Raw genomic sequence first — 14,636 nt, 5'->3', positions numbered from 1 at the left:
CACCTCGCTGGGTCGCTGACGATCTTCGATTGGACGGCCTGCCATCTCACCACGGTGAGACCAATGTCGCTTCTCGCGAACATTTTAGCTCTCCCTCGAGCTATAGAAGTTCCACGCCTTATAGTGTACGTCCACCTTCAAGTCTTGGCCTGATGAATTTGTGTCTAGTACTTGGGCTCTGATACCACTTGTTGTGCGGAAGCGTAAATATCCATGTTGGGCCTCTGCTGCACCGGTGTCCACTGTCCATAATAGTACGATATTGTCCGCTTTGGGCCAAGCCCTCACGGATTTACTCTTGGGCTACTTCCCAAAAGGCCTCGTACTATTATATTTTCTGGACACTTATAAAGATGATCTTCCATCTTTATTCTACCGATGTGGGACATGGGTTTGCACCCTAACAATGTGGATGTTGACGAAGATCTCTGTGTGCATCACCGGTATGCCATCAACACACTAATATTAATCGATGTAGCTACTTTATTGTTTTAATTTATGTTCTTACTAAAATAAGTGCATTTGACCAAATGAGTCAAATACCATCCATATAAAACTTCTTTGCACGGTTGCCAAAAAAAGCTATGATAAAGGATTATGTGTTAGATCAAGAAGTAACGAGATACAAGATAATACAGAGGATCGTCACTCAAATAAAGTACATGATGCAAACTAACTCAAATGAGATCAACTTAAAAGAAAATTTATTTGACAGAGAAGGTATTTACATTGCCATATAAATCAAACAATCTCTTCTTGTTCAAGAGAAAAAAAAAAAACGAACCCTTGCACGTTACATTTGATTGTATATCTACATTTGCAATTTGTTAAAAGATAATCCTGACGGTAAATGAGATGATTCTGATGGGGCATATTCTGCACCGCTGACCAAGTCAACACACTGAGCAAGGTCAAAGATATCCACAGCAAGTCAACGACTCAGACTGCCTAGTCAACGACTTAGTAGGCCTAGGTCACGGCCTGACAACCCGCCAGCCGGGACACATATCCGCGTACTCACATCCAAGACCCTCGGCCGGCCTGCCGTAGGTCCATCGGCCGAGGGTAGAACGGTCTTTCCACCTGATAAGCCACTTGGCCACTTGGCCACTACGTGACAAAAGGTAAAAGCCTATAAATACTCCTCAACCTTCATTGAGGAAAGGATCCAATTAATCCACAACTAAACCTAATATCACACATAAACTGGTATTATCTTCCTCATCTCTCTACAATATATCGCTCTAAATAACATACAACTTGATCCTTTAAATTTACTGACTTGAGCGTCGGAGTGAGTACGCTTGGCGCAAAGCCAAGCCCTCAGTTCGTTCATTGTTGCAGGAGAGGCCGAGAGGAACGGTAAGGACAAGAAGAATCCAACCAAAGACATTATTCTACAAGCCAAGGGTGGTAACGAATATCTGCTCCGGAATCACACCCGGAACAGATTCAATTCGGGTTCCGTACGATCGAGACTCGTACAAAGTATACAAAGTAAGAGCTAATAGTGAATGGGGAAACTACGGAGCACAACGGATTCAAGAGTTATCCCGGGTCCAATCGCAAGAAGGACACCGTACTCGAACCCGTCACCCGTAGTAACCTTTCCCTCCTTATAAGACCTTTTCCTTGTTTCATCCAACACAAAGAATATCGTCGCACCCGACATATTCCCGAACTCACGTAACACGTGTCGACTCGATTTTGTCTTATCGGGGTGGAGCCCAAGTTTTAATTCAATTTCGTCTACAATCGCGGGCCCACCGGGGTGAACAACCCAAAACACCGAGTTCCAATCGTTAATGCCAAGTGGACTAAGAGATGCCATCACGGGTTTTTCGACATAATTGGCAATTAGACTCGGATTATCCCTAGCTAAGACTAATGATACCCCGAATTTTGTAATTTGTCCTCCGATAGCTCTCTCAGTGTCTGGCACAGTCGCTTGCATTGCCGAGACCAATTCAAAAATGGGCCGCTCACCAGCGGCCCAATCTGGGTCCGAACCAATTATAGCAGCGCCGGCCCCATCACCAAAAAGGGCTTGTCCAATCATTAAGCCAATGTTGGTAAGAGTGGGTCCACGAAAAGACGACAAGGTCATCTCAGCGCACACAACTAAAACCCGAGCTCCTCTGTTGTTCTCCGCGATGTCCTTGGCTAAGCGGAGGATTGTACCCCCCGCATAGCACCCGACTTGGAAGAACATGAATCGTTGCACATTTGGGCCGAGGTCTAGTAGCTTGGCAAGTTGGTAGTCGTACCCGGGCATGACGGCTCCAGACAAACTTGTAAAGATAATGTGGGTGATCTTCGACTTGGGTTGGCCCCACTCTTTGATCGCCTCTAAGGCCGCTTCTTTTGCTAGTTTTGGTATTTCAGCTGTCAGTATTTCTTGACGTTTGTCCAAACAAATTCCATCGTAATTCAACTCTTCTGTTTGGAAAAAATGCCGTTTTCTGATTGTCGTTTTTTCGCCTGTTTTAGCTCATTTTATTAGTATGGTCAAAAGCTTACTAAGGTAATATACAATTATACGCTGTGATGAATATTTTCACTAAAGGTAAATAAATGATTGGGACGGAGGGAGCAGTAACATGAGACTTGCCAACAATAATTAACAGCATAGCCAACTCTACGTCTCTAGGACTCTAGTCCTCTACCATCATGACTAAATGCTCTTGTTATAGCGATTTATGTTAAAATATACGCCTTCCGACTCAACAAATTGTTTGCATTTTTATTCCTTTGTAAAAAGTATTTTAATTAAATATAAGCGATCTTTTACGTGAGAGAGAATAATTTTTTCTTTCACACAAACACGGAATTAAACATCACATTTTTTGGAGAGAGATTTTAAATTGAAGGTGGACGAAAAGCGATTTTATGTCAAGGTGGATGAATAAATTGAAGATATGAAGATGCGAATTTGTAAGTAATTTAGGAGACGATGAATCCAAAAAATTGAGATAGTTGAAGACTTGAAGAAGAAATTTGAAGATGAGAGTAATTTAGGAGAGGAATAATAATTTGAAGATAGGAAAAAAATTGTTAAGTACTTTTTTTTGGCTCTATTTTACCAAATATTGCTAGTGATTTTTAATTACATATAGCACATTTGATGAGTACTAATCCATAATATAAAAGGTCACCGTATGTCTTGTGTCAATTGGTCTCCCTTGTGACGGGTTACCATTTGTGGCGGATATTTTGTGAGTTAAAATGGTAACAAAATGGGTTAGTGGAGAAAGGGGACCACATGAATAGTGTTACAGAGAGAGAAAAAGTGGGTACTTTGTGAGGTAAAATGGTATCCGTCACTCAAGAGTGACGGATATGTGTGGTCACAAATGAGAAAATGTGGTCTTGTGTAAGGTGTGTTTAACTGTTTATGGTATGCTTGTGTAAGACCGACATACGTACAAAGTTTTTGTGATTTTGAAATTATATTCCTAGGTATAATGCTTAAACTTTTGACATCAGATTGACCATATTTGTGCAAATAATTACTCTGTATGACAAAAAGAAAATAATCATAAATTTCTAGTAACAAAATATATAATCACTCACTAATTTCGAATAATATACATTCAAACGATGGGCATTGTTGGGATTTGTAACCCCAACATTATTGATGTGTTAGTAACATTAGAGTCTTTATGTCAAAGATATGTTTTATGTGAGTAGTATTTACAGTTTAGATGTTAGATATTTTTAGTAGTAAATATTAGGAGTTGGATTAGTAAGACATTAAGGCTCTTAATGTGACTATGTTGGAATTAGGACTTAAGACTTTATAAATAAAGGTCATTTGTCATTGTTGAAAAGTGTGAGTATATGCTTAATATCACGAGTTAAGCATAGATGGAAATCTAAGCTACTAGCTAGCTAAGACCATCCCCAAGCAAAAGGTCGAGTTAATCGGGTCACCAATATTTTTCCTCATTATCACACCTTAATTATCTTGACCCACTTTCATCCTCCCAAGCAGAAGGTCACAACCTAGGTCACCAACCCAATTATTTTTCACTTTTTAACCAATGAGAGAGTGTCACCTACCGGGTCATCATACTCAACCAAATGTCACCTTCTCTTTATTTTGACGGTTGTCCTTTTTTTTTTGTTTCCAACCAATGGGAGTGTGCCACCTAGCGGGTCACCAACAAGGTCACCAACTCAACTCAAGGTCACCAATTGACCCTGAGTAGTTGAAGGTCACCAAAATTAACCCCTTAATCCTAATTTAAGGTGTCATTAAGGTGAACACAAGATGAGACCCAAAATGGGCAGAGAATCCGCTATCTGCGACTAGTTGTAAACTTGTAATAGCACAATAAGATATTTTAACATTGTTATAATATATTATGCATCTTATTCATAAAAACAACAAATAAGACAATTCCTAAGCAATCACCGATCCTGAGGAATTCTGAATGATATCTCGCTTCCTTTGCCTCTTTTTCATTGTATTAGTTTCAGTTTTATCCCCCGTTCCTTAAATAAGGTGGCTCACCAGTTAGCTAGCAAAAACATGTGATGAGCAAAAATTAGGATAATCTTCTTGTAATATTTGATTGGGTGGATTGGCAGTTCCTAGAGCTAAGATGGATTCTAAACTTTTAGCTTTTTGGGAGATTTTAATTCCATCAAGTGATCCCATCTTTTTTTTTACTCTTATGGAACTATTGCAATGATTTTGATGAAATTAATGCAAGTTTATATACACACTATACTACATGTGTTTTTGATTAGTAAGCCCTATTTGTTATTTTTAGTAGGGAAAAGTCAAATGTGATTTATTTATTTATTAATTGGATTAATTAGGTGAAATAGTGACACTTATTTGCATTAAAATATACTAAAAATATCATTAGAATTTTTGGATTTTTGAATAAATTAATCTGTTACATGGTAATGGTGAATTAAGTGACTTGTTCCTTCAATCAATCGATTACATCGCTTTTTGAGCAGGTGCGGGTGAAATTGACATTCCTACTTAAATACATTATTCTTATACAAAATTAAAACAATTCGCTTTTGCAGCTTTCCAATAATTACAAGGGATATTTTCCGAGTGAAAAAACTTTGATGAAAAATCCATGCTTTCTAAACTCGTGGCAAGGGTCAGAGTTAGTTATTAAACTTTTTTAGCTTGATTTTTTGACTAACTATATCTCTTAGTCATGGATTTAGAAAGCGGCTATTTTTTTTTCCAAATTGATTGTGTTTGCGAAATCTTCAGGTTAAAAAAAAACCATATTTTCAACTTACGCCACACAGTTATGACCAATTAAAGCTAAAAAATGGCACAACTTAGAAAACGCTAAAACACAAGGCTACCAAGTAAATTTTCCCATATTAATCATCATCATGATGAACCGACATAAATAGACGATACAAAATCAGATGTAGCTTCCGCACCAACTCAAAATCTAGTGGAATAATATAAAGTGAGAAGGGGCAGCTCTATTTCCGTCTCTTCTAACAATCATCTAAACTCCTACTTCCTCTGATTTTCTTATACTCGTATATATTATTCTCACTTTTCGAGACACTCTTTTCCCTCTTTAATATCTCTTAAAATATACTGAAAAATATCATGAAATATATATACTCATATGAAAGCTTTTTTTCCTAAGGATTTTAGTTGTGTATTTTTTTTATAATTTTAGATTACAATATTTTTTGTAAAAATTAAAGTCAATTGGTCACATCGAAAAATAAAAATGCCTTATATATACAAAAATGGAGGTAGTTTTAAATATAAGTTCAAAATTAACCAGAATTCGTCATTTTTCATAGCGCTTAGTAAAAAATATTTATGATATTCACTATTATATAACCTAATCAAAACTGCAATCCATTATCCATGATGAAATTATGTATGTTAGTGACTGTCCAGTATCCACCGTAATTAAGTATACATATACTTCATCGGTTCCAGTTAATAGTTTATATTTACTTTATTTTATGATGGAAAAATAATATAAATGTAAATTATTGACTGAGACAGAGAGAGTAGTGCATAACCACTAAAAACGAGTCGCATTCTCTTGCCAGCCAGTTACACAGAATTCATATCCTTCATTTACATGCGACACAAGTCATATGTTTTACTATTTTATTATGAAACAAAGAACAGTACTTGCAAGAAGAAGGACAACTAAGATCTTGTATGTTTACCAAGCATATGGTGACTGATCAAGTCACATAAAAAGCCAAAAAAAAAAAAATGTGTAAAATGAATGTGGTAGTTGGAGACAAGTGATTGTTTAACTACTAGTTTTAGGAGTTAAAAGAGATTTAACCATTAATACTACTGTATTTTTTTTAAACGAGTTACAAGAGCGATTTTAATGTTAATAGGATTCGAATATTGATCATGAATACCACTTTTCATAACTTTATCAACTATGTTAGTTAACATCTGAATGTCAGTGGGTTGGCGGTTCCTAGAGCTAAGATGGTAGCTGAACGTTCGGCTCTATCTTTGCTATACTTGGATTTCTTCAACCGTTTAATAAGTCAGCTTAATTGTTTGACTAATATTTAGTAAATTGGTGCCATTGTAATTAAATCATACCTAACACATTTTTATATTCTTATTAAATTGAATTACTCAATATAAATTACTTTTATGACTTATTTTTTTTTAGATTAAAGTATAATTAGAGAACGAATTAGATCAAGTAAATCAATGCAAGGTCACTTGTACTCTGCCGTATCAATTTAACTGTTACCGTGAAATAAGTTTAACATGTTGTTATAACATGTCGAGAAAGAAAGACGGAGATATCAAACACTAAGTTTAGAATAAAGGACTGCATGTTCGCATACTTTTGTTAGGCCGTGTTGATTGTAATAGTTTTATTTGTACTCGTATAAAAAAATATTATAAAATTCATGAAATGAAAATAGAGCGATTTTGGGGTTTACCATTGAAAAGTCTACGATACATTAGCCTCCAATCGGATTAATGGAAATTTAGGATATTCTTATACTCCCTCTGTCTCGGTCATTTGTTGTCCTTTTCCATTTTGGGGTGTCTCACTCATTTGTTGTCCTTTCTATTTTAAGAATGAACTTGATGAGTAATTTGATCATTCTCATTCAATTTGTTCCACTTGTCATTTAGTTATTGTCCTTTTCCTCATTTTTTGGTCTTTGTGCCAAAACAAAAGGACAACAATTGACCGGGACGGAGGGAGTATTTTTAATCTAAGCTTAGAACAGTAGTACTTGCATTGACAGCAAGTAACTTTCAAGGGAATATACGAGTAAAATTGAATCTGTCACCAAATAAGTATCAAGCAATGGAAGGTGATAGTATGGAACGAATCCAGATGTGGAAAGTTGAGAGCCAACCTAGATGTGAAATTTCTGTGTTTTGACAAAAAAACCCTAAAAATTAAGTAGATTAAAATTAGTTGTAAAATTTGTTAAAAAAATGTCATAAACGAATTAAAACTAAAGTTTAAAAAAAAGGATTAAAACAAATTAGAAAAAGACACAAGACAAATTGATTAGATTAGTTAAACCCATATTATTAGTTGAACCGGATTTCGCAAGTTCGATGGAAGGGACTAATTAAAAAGAGCGACTGTCGACAAGGGGAGTACCAGAGTATGTTAGAGATTATTGCACCCTCAACGGGCTACTGTTAAGGCGAGACGGTTATCGGATATTGGATAAAAATAGTTAAGAAGGAACGCTGTTCGGGGCACTTAAAATAACATTTTTAAACAATGAAACGGTCTCACCCTATACATAATAACTACTGGAATGCTTTATAGACCGTTGCTCAACAACTTCTACCAGAAAAACCGAATTCCTCTAACCGTTAACTTTGTACCCGTCACACTCAATAACACGTGAAGCAAGCACGTGAGATCGATATTTCCATTTATGTTGTTCATATAATGATATAATCATATTCATATTCCTCTATGAAATCATTGTCAAAATAATATCAAAGATTTTCCACTTGGCAAATTCTCGTTTGTAAGTTGTAACGAAAAATATAACATTTTCATGATAAAAAATAATCATTATCTGATAAATAAGAATTTATAAATGATTATGGAATACTTTTTATTATAAAATGTTCACATTTGTGCCATCATAACTTATAACCGCGACAAGTTAACATAATCTTATCACAAATCATTATCGAAAGCAAAAAAATAATAAAAATGAACTTATTGCAAAGCATAATAAGTTAATACTAAGAGTAAGACGAACATACATATATGGTTAAACTTGATTTTGAGATCGGGCATAGTATTTTCGCCGTTAGCGTCGGCTAAGCAAAAACAAAATTCAGGATAATCTTCTTGTAAAATTTGATTAGGAGGGTTGGCAGTTCCTAAAGCTAAGATGTTTGCTAAACCTTTGGGTTTTTGAGAGATTTTGATTCCACTAAGAGATCCCATCTTTTTTTTTATTATGAGTAATGGTTGCTACAATTTTGATGAAATGGAACAAGGGCTTATATGTATATATATACACTCGCGTTTTAATAAGTCTTTAGTATGCTTCTTGGAATTTTCGTGTCTTTCTTTACTCTAATTAATTCATTCGTGTTCTTCTATTCTTCCATGCAACGGTTGCACGCGCATAATATTACACAAATTTTTAATTAAGACGGGTATATACGTCTTAAGCTTAAAACTAGTCAAGTGTTATATTCGTCTTAAGGAAGACATGTTGTAAATATTACTGCAAACGATAATTATTGTATAAACGTAAATAATCTCACTAAAATAACTTGGTACCTATAGTAAAAAAAAAGTTAATATTTTGGTTATTATTAATTATTCATTATATTAGTTTTGATTATGAAAAAGAGGATTAAAGTTGGTAGTGTTTATCAATTTACCCATGTTTTATTGGAGGCTTAGTTAGTTACTCTACCATAAAATCAGTTTGTTATTTTTGTTATTTGATAAACCTACACATATATTAACTCTGTCTCAGTCAATATTTTACACTTACTTTATTCACCCGTCACAAAATAAATCAATTGTAAACTATTCACCGAAAGGAGTAAGTATTTAAGTCATTTTAATAAGGAAATAAAAGCCTAATTGTAACTTATCCTATTGAAATAGATGGAGTGTAAAGAATAATGACCGTGTATTTGTTGGACTAATTGACTTATTCCTTCTTTCTATTTACAAAACCATTTGATGTAAAACTATTTGGTACATTGAATTTACAAAACCATTTGAAGTATCAATTTACATGGTAAAGTTGACTTTAGTATAAAATTTTAAATATATGAATTCCTCTTTGGAATGTAGCAGCCCAAAAAAGTGAAAACAAAATATCTGATCCGTATGTAGTTGTTAAACCCAACAACTTTATGGATATAGTCAACTTTATGGTATCAAATTACAATAACACAAATTCTCATTTGTGACGGCACGTATCCGTCATTTTTGAGTGACGGATACCATTTCATCTCACAAATGACCCAAATAGAGAAGAGAGGGAAGCACATGGGGTGCCTCACCTTGTCCCCCCTATTCATTTTGTGAGTGACATTACCCGTCACTTGCTCCGACCCATCTTCAACAAAACTAACTGTTACAATAAACACTTCATCTACTTTATCCTTATATTCAAATGTGTCACGTGTGAGGTGGCTTTACAATGTGCAAACGTAAATTACATCAATAATAACTTGCTAATAAAACAATACGAGTATAAAACAATTGCATATAAGTTGTATTCTGTGAACTAAAACAGTTAGAACAGAAAATAGAAGAAAAGTAAGAGCAATTAGATTAGCTTAGTACTTAGGCTATGTTCGACAAGATGAATATGCTATCTTATTTGACCAAAATTACACCTACTTTATTTTCCGTAAATTTTTTGGCAAATAGTTTATTTATTTTCCTTTTTTAACCTTTTAATTTATTATATTAAATCATTATTATGTCCGTTTTAGTCATTTTGCCAAAACGCAACTATGTTTAAGCTAACTTACCAAACATTTTTTTATACAGATAGCTAGCTTACTAGCTTCTAATTTTAGTTACCTTATTAACTAAATTTCCAGGTTTCAGTTAGTTTTTCAATTTTCAGCTAACTTTTCATGTTTCGGCTACATTATCCAACAGCAACAGGAAGACCTGTTTGTTTGTCTATCAAAGCACCACCTAATTTTATCAAGCAGAGCCGTAACCTTAACGTTCAGTATTTCAAACTGCATGATATGTGCATAAGTAATTATATTATCCTCCAATTCACATTAAACTTCATATCCTTTTAGGCACCAAAACTAAGTATAATTACAAAACGCAAGTATAGGTGTGGACACGTCATGTCGGCTTGGCTTCGATTTTACGAATATTACGACTCAGGGTGAGGGTCACGAATCGGAATAAAGATTTAGAGGCCATGAGTCGCCACCAAATTTTGTGGTAGTTTGGAAGTGTTCAAATCCACTTAACATTTTAATTAACAAAAAGAGCACAAAACAAGTTTTGTTTTGTAACAGTCTGATCCAACACCGTTGTAACACAAATCCAATAAAACGGGTATGCACCTTTAGGCTTATATTATCCTATTTTAGCTTAAAAGTAGAAGGCCTTGTTACTAATTGTCGGGTGAAATCCTATATAAACATATCATAAGCCTATTATTTTCCGGGTGTGAGACAACTTAATCTCATAATCTCATGGGTTGTTACAAGTTTAGAATGATTAAAGCGGATAAGATTCGTTCCTAATTAATCACCTTTCAATTAGAATGACTATCGCAACCACTTGGAATCGAGCACCCAGAAAACAAAGATTTTGATTAAGGGGTGAAGGTATGTGATGGGAAGCCTTTATTCGGACACCCATAACCGCCTGCATATTAGCTGCCTCTACTAAATCAATGGACTTTCAAAGGAGGCCATACCTACTACGTGGATGTAATGCAAACATCATTTTAAATCCTAGCATGTGAAATTGGTTTTTAAGCCGATTTAGATGTATTTAAACTTGTTAAAGTTGTTTAGCATGTGAGTCGATTTGAGAGCAATAAAAGATAGAGATAAAAGGGGAGGGGGGCGAAATAAAAATTACAAAGTCGATTCAAGGACTCGATAAAGAAAAGATACGATAATTAAACTATGTTTGACTCAAAATAAGTTATAACAGATGGCGATTTACAACTCGATCTACGTACAGTTAGACTAGTAATGACAAGCCTAGGTGTCCTCGATTTGTGTGCACCACTCCTATGATTTGAAAAGATACGAGAATATTTAAGACAAGGCGAATATAATCATAAGTGGAGGCTGTGGTGTTAGAATTAATCCGAATAGAGACCATAAACTTCATACTAAATTATTCGGTAAATACTAGATGCGGAAGCGTACCTGATTACATGACATGACGAGAGGAGAGGTTGGAATAAACCGTCTGAAGGGACGGTCTTCAGGATTAGATCTTCTAGTAGACACACATACCGACAGAATCACTCTACTGATGGGATGCGGGGAGATTAGGTTATTGTGTGCTACCAGGGACAATAACCCAGGTGACTTATATATAGTCTCCTTAATCTAATGTGCCCATCATGCATTAGTAACCTAATGGGTATCTACAGAATTAAGATATCCGGCTCATACTTTATAAGACGTAATTAATATGCCCGTATTATATTATCCAGATGGATCACTATATTAGGCTAAACTTAAACGATAACAAACAAATACAATCTGTATAATAGTGTGTCCACATAAATAGTATTGGACCCAATATTCTTACAATCTCCCACTTGGGTCAAATACAGATAGTGTGACACCTGAAAAATTGTATTCATTTTATAACCTGACACGCTCAACAGTGCTATCAACATTCCAACCGTCTTATGCAATTCGGTCCATCAATCATACTAACATAGGATCAAAGCGGCCTTTGCTATAGTTTGTCGTAACGGGACCCTCAATGGTCACGCATGCCAATATAACCAGCGACATGAATCTAATATAGGTGCGTAGCATGAAAGCAACATCCAAATGTGATCCAAAATATGTATATTTCCAACTGGTCCATCTTAGTGAGATCAACCAAAATTACACAGAGTGAAACCGTAAACCAAAAAACCTTATTTCTGCAGAACTTAATAACCGTAAACTTTAATGTGTCTAACATGACAAACTCCCACTTAAACTGAACTTCCTTAAGACCGAAACACCCATTTGAGCAATTAGCTCAAGAAAGACCGTGGGTGGTAATTCTTTAGTAAGCGGATCCGCAAAATGGAGTTTGTATCAGCATGTATAATTGACACCTTTTCACTCTGAATTGTTTCTTAAACAATACATCACTTGTATTGTTATTAGAAACTTTAATAACTGCACATTTGTCATAAATTACTTAAGTGGTCTTTCAATACCGTACTGAATTTGCAGCCTCAAGACAAATGTTCATAACCAACTAGGAGTCGAAGTACCAAATGATCTCAACTCGAATTGACCTCCTATAAATAATGTTTTGTTCCAAATATAAATAACAAACAATATATTTGGCTGCCCTTAGTGGATCCAAGATCCCAATCTGTATTACCTTAATATCTGTCAAACTGTAGAATATACACAATATCCAAACACGTATAGACTAAGTATATACCGTATTACTTAATATATTTTCTGAAACACATGCATAATTAAGCATTAATGAATTTTTCTGAATATTCTACTTAGGGCATTTGAGACTAATTTGTCTCCTTTACTGAAAGGGTATTGACTAGAAATATTTACTTACTCCCACTGAATCTTGAGTATCTACAATCATCTACCCATTCATCTAAAACAAATAAGATGACAGCAAGGCAGATTTGTAATCTTTATAACGGAAAACCTTACTTGAGCTTTATTGGATGAATTCCCTTATTGCAGAAAATATACTTTGAATCTATTGAATCAAAGTTCTAGTTACTGCACTGAATAGTTTCATCAATGTCACAATTTCAAAACAAACCTTTAACATTCATCATCCAATATAACCAAAAAACTGAATATGCCCAAAAGTCCTTATAGTCAATACCAACACGATGACCTTGATTGTCACATTACCTTTTACACCCTTCTTGGTAACAAATGAATATTTGAAACCAATATATTTCACAACTTTAGGTAATGGAACAAAGTCCAAATATCATCATTCATCAAATGACTTATTTTCTTTATGACATCAATCCACTTATATGAGTTAGGACCTTCAATGGTTTGGCAAAAGGAGATTAAATCATCTTTACCCTCCCATTATCTAACTCTTACTACAACTAGTTAATCCGTTACTACATTGTTGTCCATTTTTATCCATATAGGAAAACAATGTAATTAATGTAGTTGTATTTACCTTATTATGTGGATCTTCTAATGAATTGGTTATTGAGATATTTGAGTTTGTTTAACCAAATTGATCATGTAATCATGTATAAGGAGACTTAAAACAATGTCAATTCCTTTTTCTCCCACTCAAACTCAATATTCTCATTGAGCCCCTTAATTTCCGTCTTAAATAGCTTTATTGTGGGAATTGGGATCATTACTTTATTACCCTTAAAACTTTAAGTACTATCCAACAAAATAGTCATTGACTATATATCCTTAAGTCCAACTATTAACCTTATGACTTTTAAACCTCAACCTTAATTAGTTGGACATACCGAATGTGTACATTATTTACACTATGATTTAATAGTCAATGGCATCATTAGAAATATATCCAGAGATAGCTACAATCTTAAGAACTTATAACTCGAATCATATGGAAAAGATTATGAATAATCACACTCCTTACCAGGCTTTAGGATCTTGTTTGCATACATACTACACCATCCATATTAAGAATCCTCATATGGTGTAATAATATCAAATACAAGATCAAACTCCTCTAGAAATTCTTTAAAATAACCTTGACGTTGTGATCCTTAATAGTCATTTGCCAAAGTATTAATACTTAGATCAAAGATGACATAATTATTCCTTTACTGAGTAAGTAACTCAGTTAAATATGTACTAAAACATCAAGAACTTAAATTTCTCACAAATGAGATTTAGATATCCATTCCTAAATTCCGTCTATAAACTAACATAAATTTAAACCATTAATACTTAAGTATAAAATAGTTCACTTATCTATGTATGTTAATAATAAGACACCTGAAATCATTTGATATCTAATCTCCCTTTAATTTGTCTTTATCCCCTTAAATATGAAAAATCGAAGTAAAGGGGCTAACAATTTCATTTTGACACAAAACCTTAATATTCCTTATAATGTGTCATACACTCATACCGAAAAGAAATTGTCACTTTTGACTAATTCTTTATATCCACTGAACTTTAATGCAAACTTACTTGAAAGAAACTAAAATGTAAACTATATAAAGCTATCAACAATGATAGATTCATCATTATTTGAATTTGGAAAATACAAAAAATAATTATTTCTCAATGGACAAAGAACCCAATTTACCCATACGAAAAAACAGTAACCGTTTCCACCTAAAAGGCGGTACCAAAGTATTTTCCAAATTCAAATAAAAGAACAACTCATTAATGATAACTAAATTAGTTGATTGTCTCAAACTCAGATGATGAATGACTTGCCCCAAATAGATGAATC

At 34.3% G+C, this 14,636-nt stretch overlaps 1 protein-coding gene across 1 annotated transcript; it reads right to left on the bottom strand.

Moving 5' to 3' along the window:
* Positions 1 to 1,504: 1,504 nt before the first annotated feature.
* LOC141633389 (chalcone synthase-like) lies at positions 1,505 to 8,435 on the bottom strand. Its single transcript, XM_074445878.1, has 2 exons — positions 8,249 to 8,435; positions 1,505 to 2,481 (listed from the first exon to the last, which is right to left on the bottom strand). Exons 1-2 carry the CDS (start codon positions 8,433 to 8,435, stop codon positions 1,505 to 1,507), a joined length of 1,164 nt encoding a protein of 387 aa, XP_074301979.1.
* Positions 8,436 to 14,636: the final 6,201 nt, after the last annotated feature.

This window comes from Silene latifolia, chromosome 2 (genome assembly GCF_048544455.1).
Source record: "Silene latifolia isolate original U9 population chromosome 2, ASM4854445v1, whole genome shotgun sequence".
Lineage (NCBI taxonomy): Eukaryota > Viridiplantae > Streptophyta > Magnoliopsida > Caryophyllales > Caryophyllaceae > Silene > Silene latifolia.
The sequence above is the reverse complement of the archived record's forward strand: the minus strand, read 5'-3'. Positions and strand labels throughout refer to the sequence as shown.

Coding starts and splice junctions, on each gene's coding strand:
- LOC141633389 (XM_074445878.1), bottom strand. CDS start 8,435: ATGGGATCTCTTAGTGGAATCAAAATCTCTCAAAAACCCAAAGGTTTA. Junction 2,482..8,248: donor AATCAAGTTTAACCATATAT/GTATGTTCGTCT, acceptor GAGCTAAAACAG/GCGAAAAAACGACAATCAGA.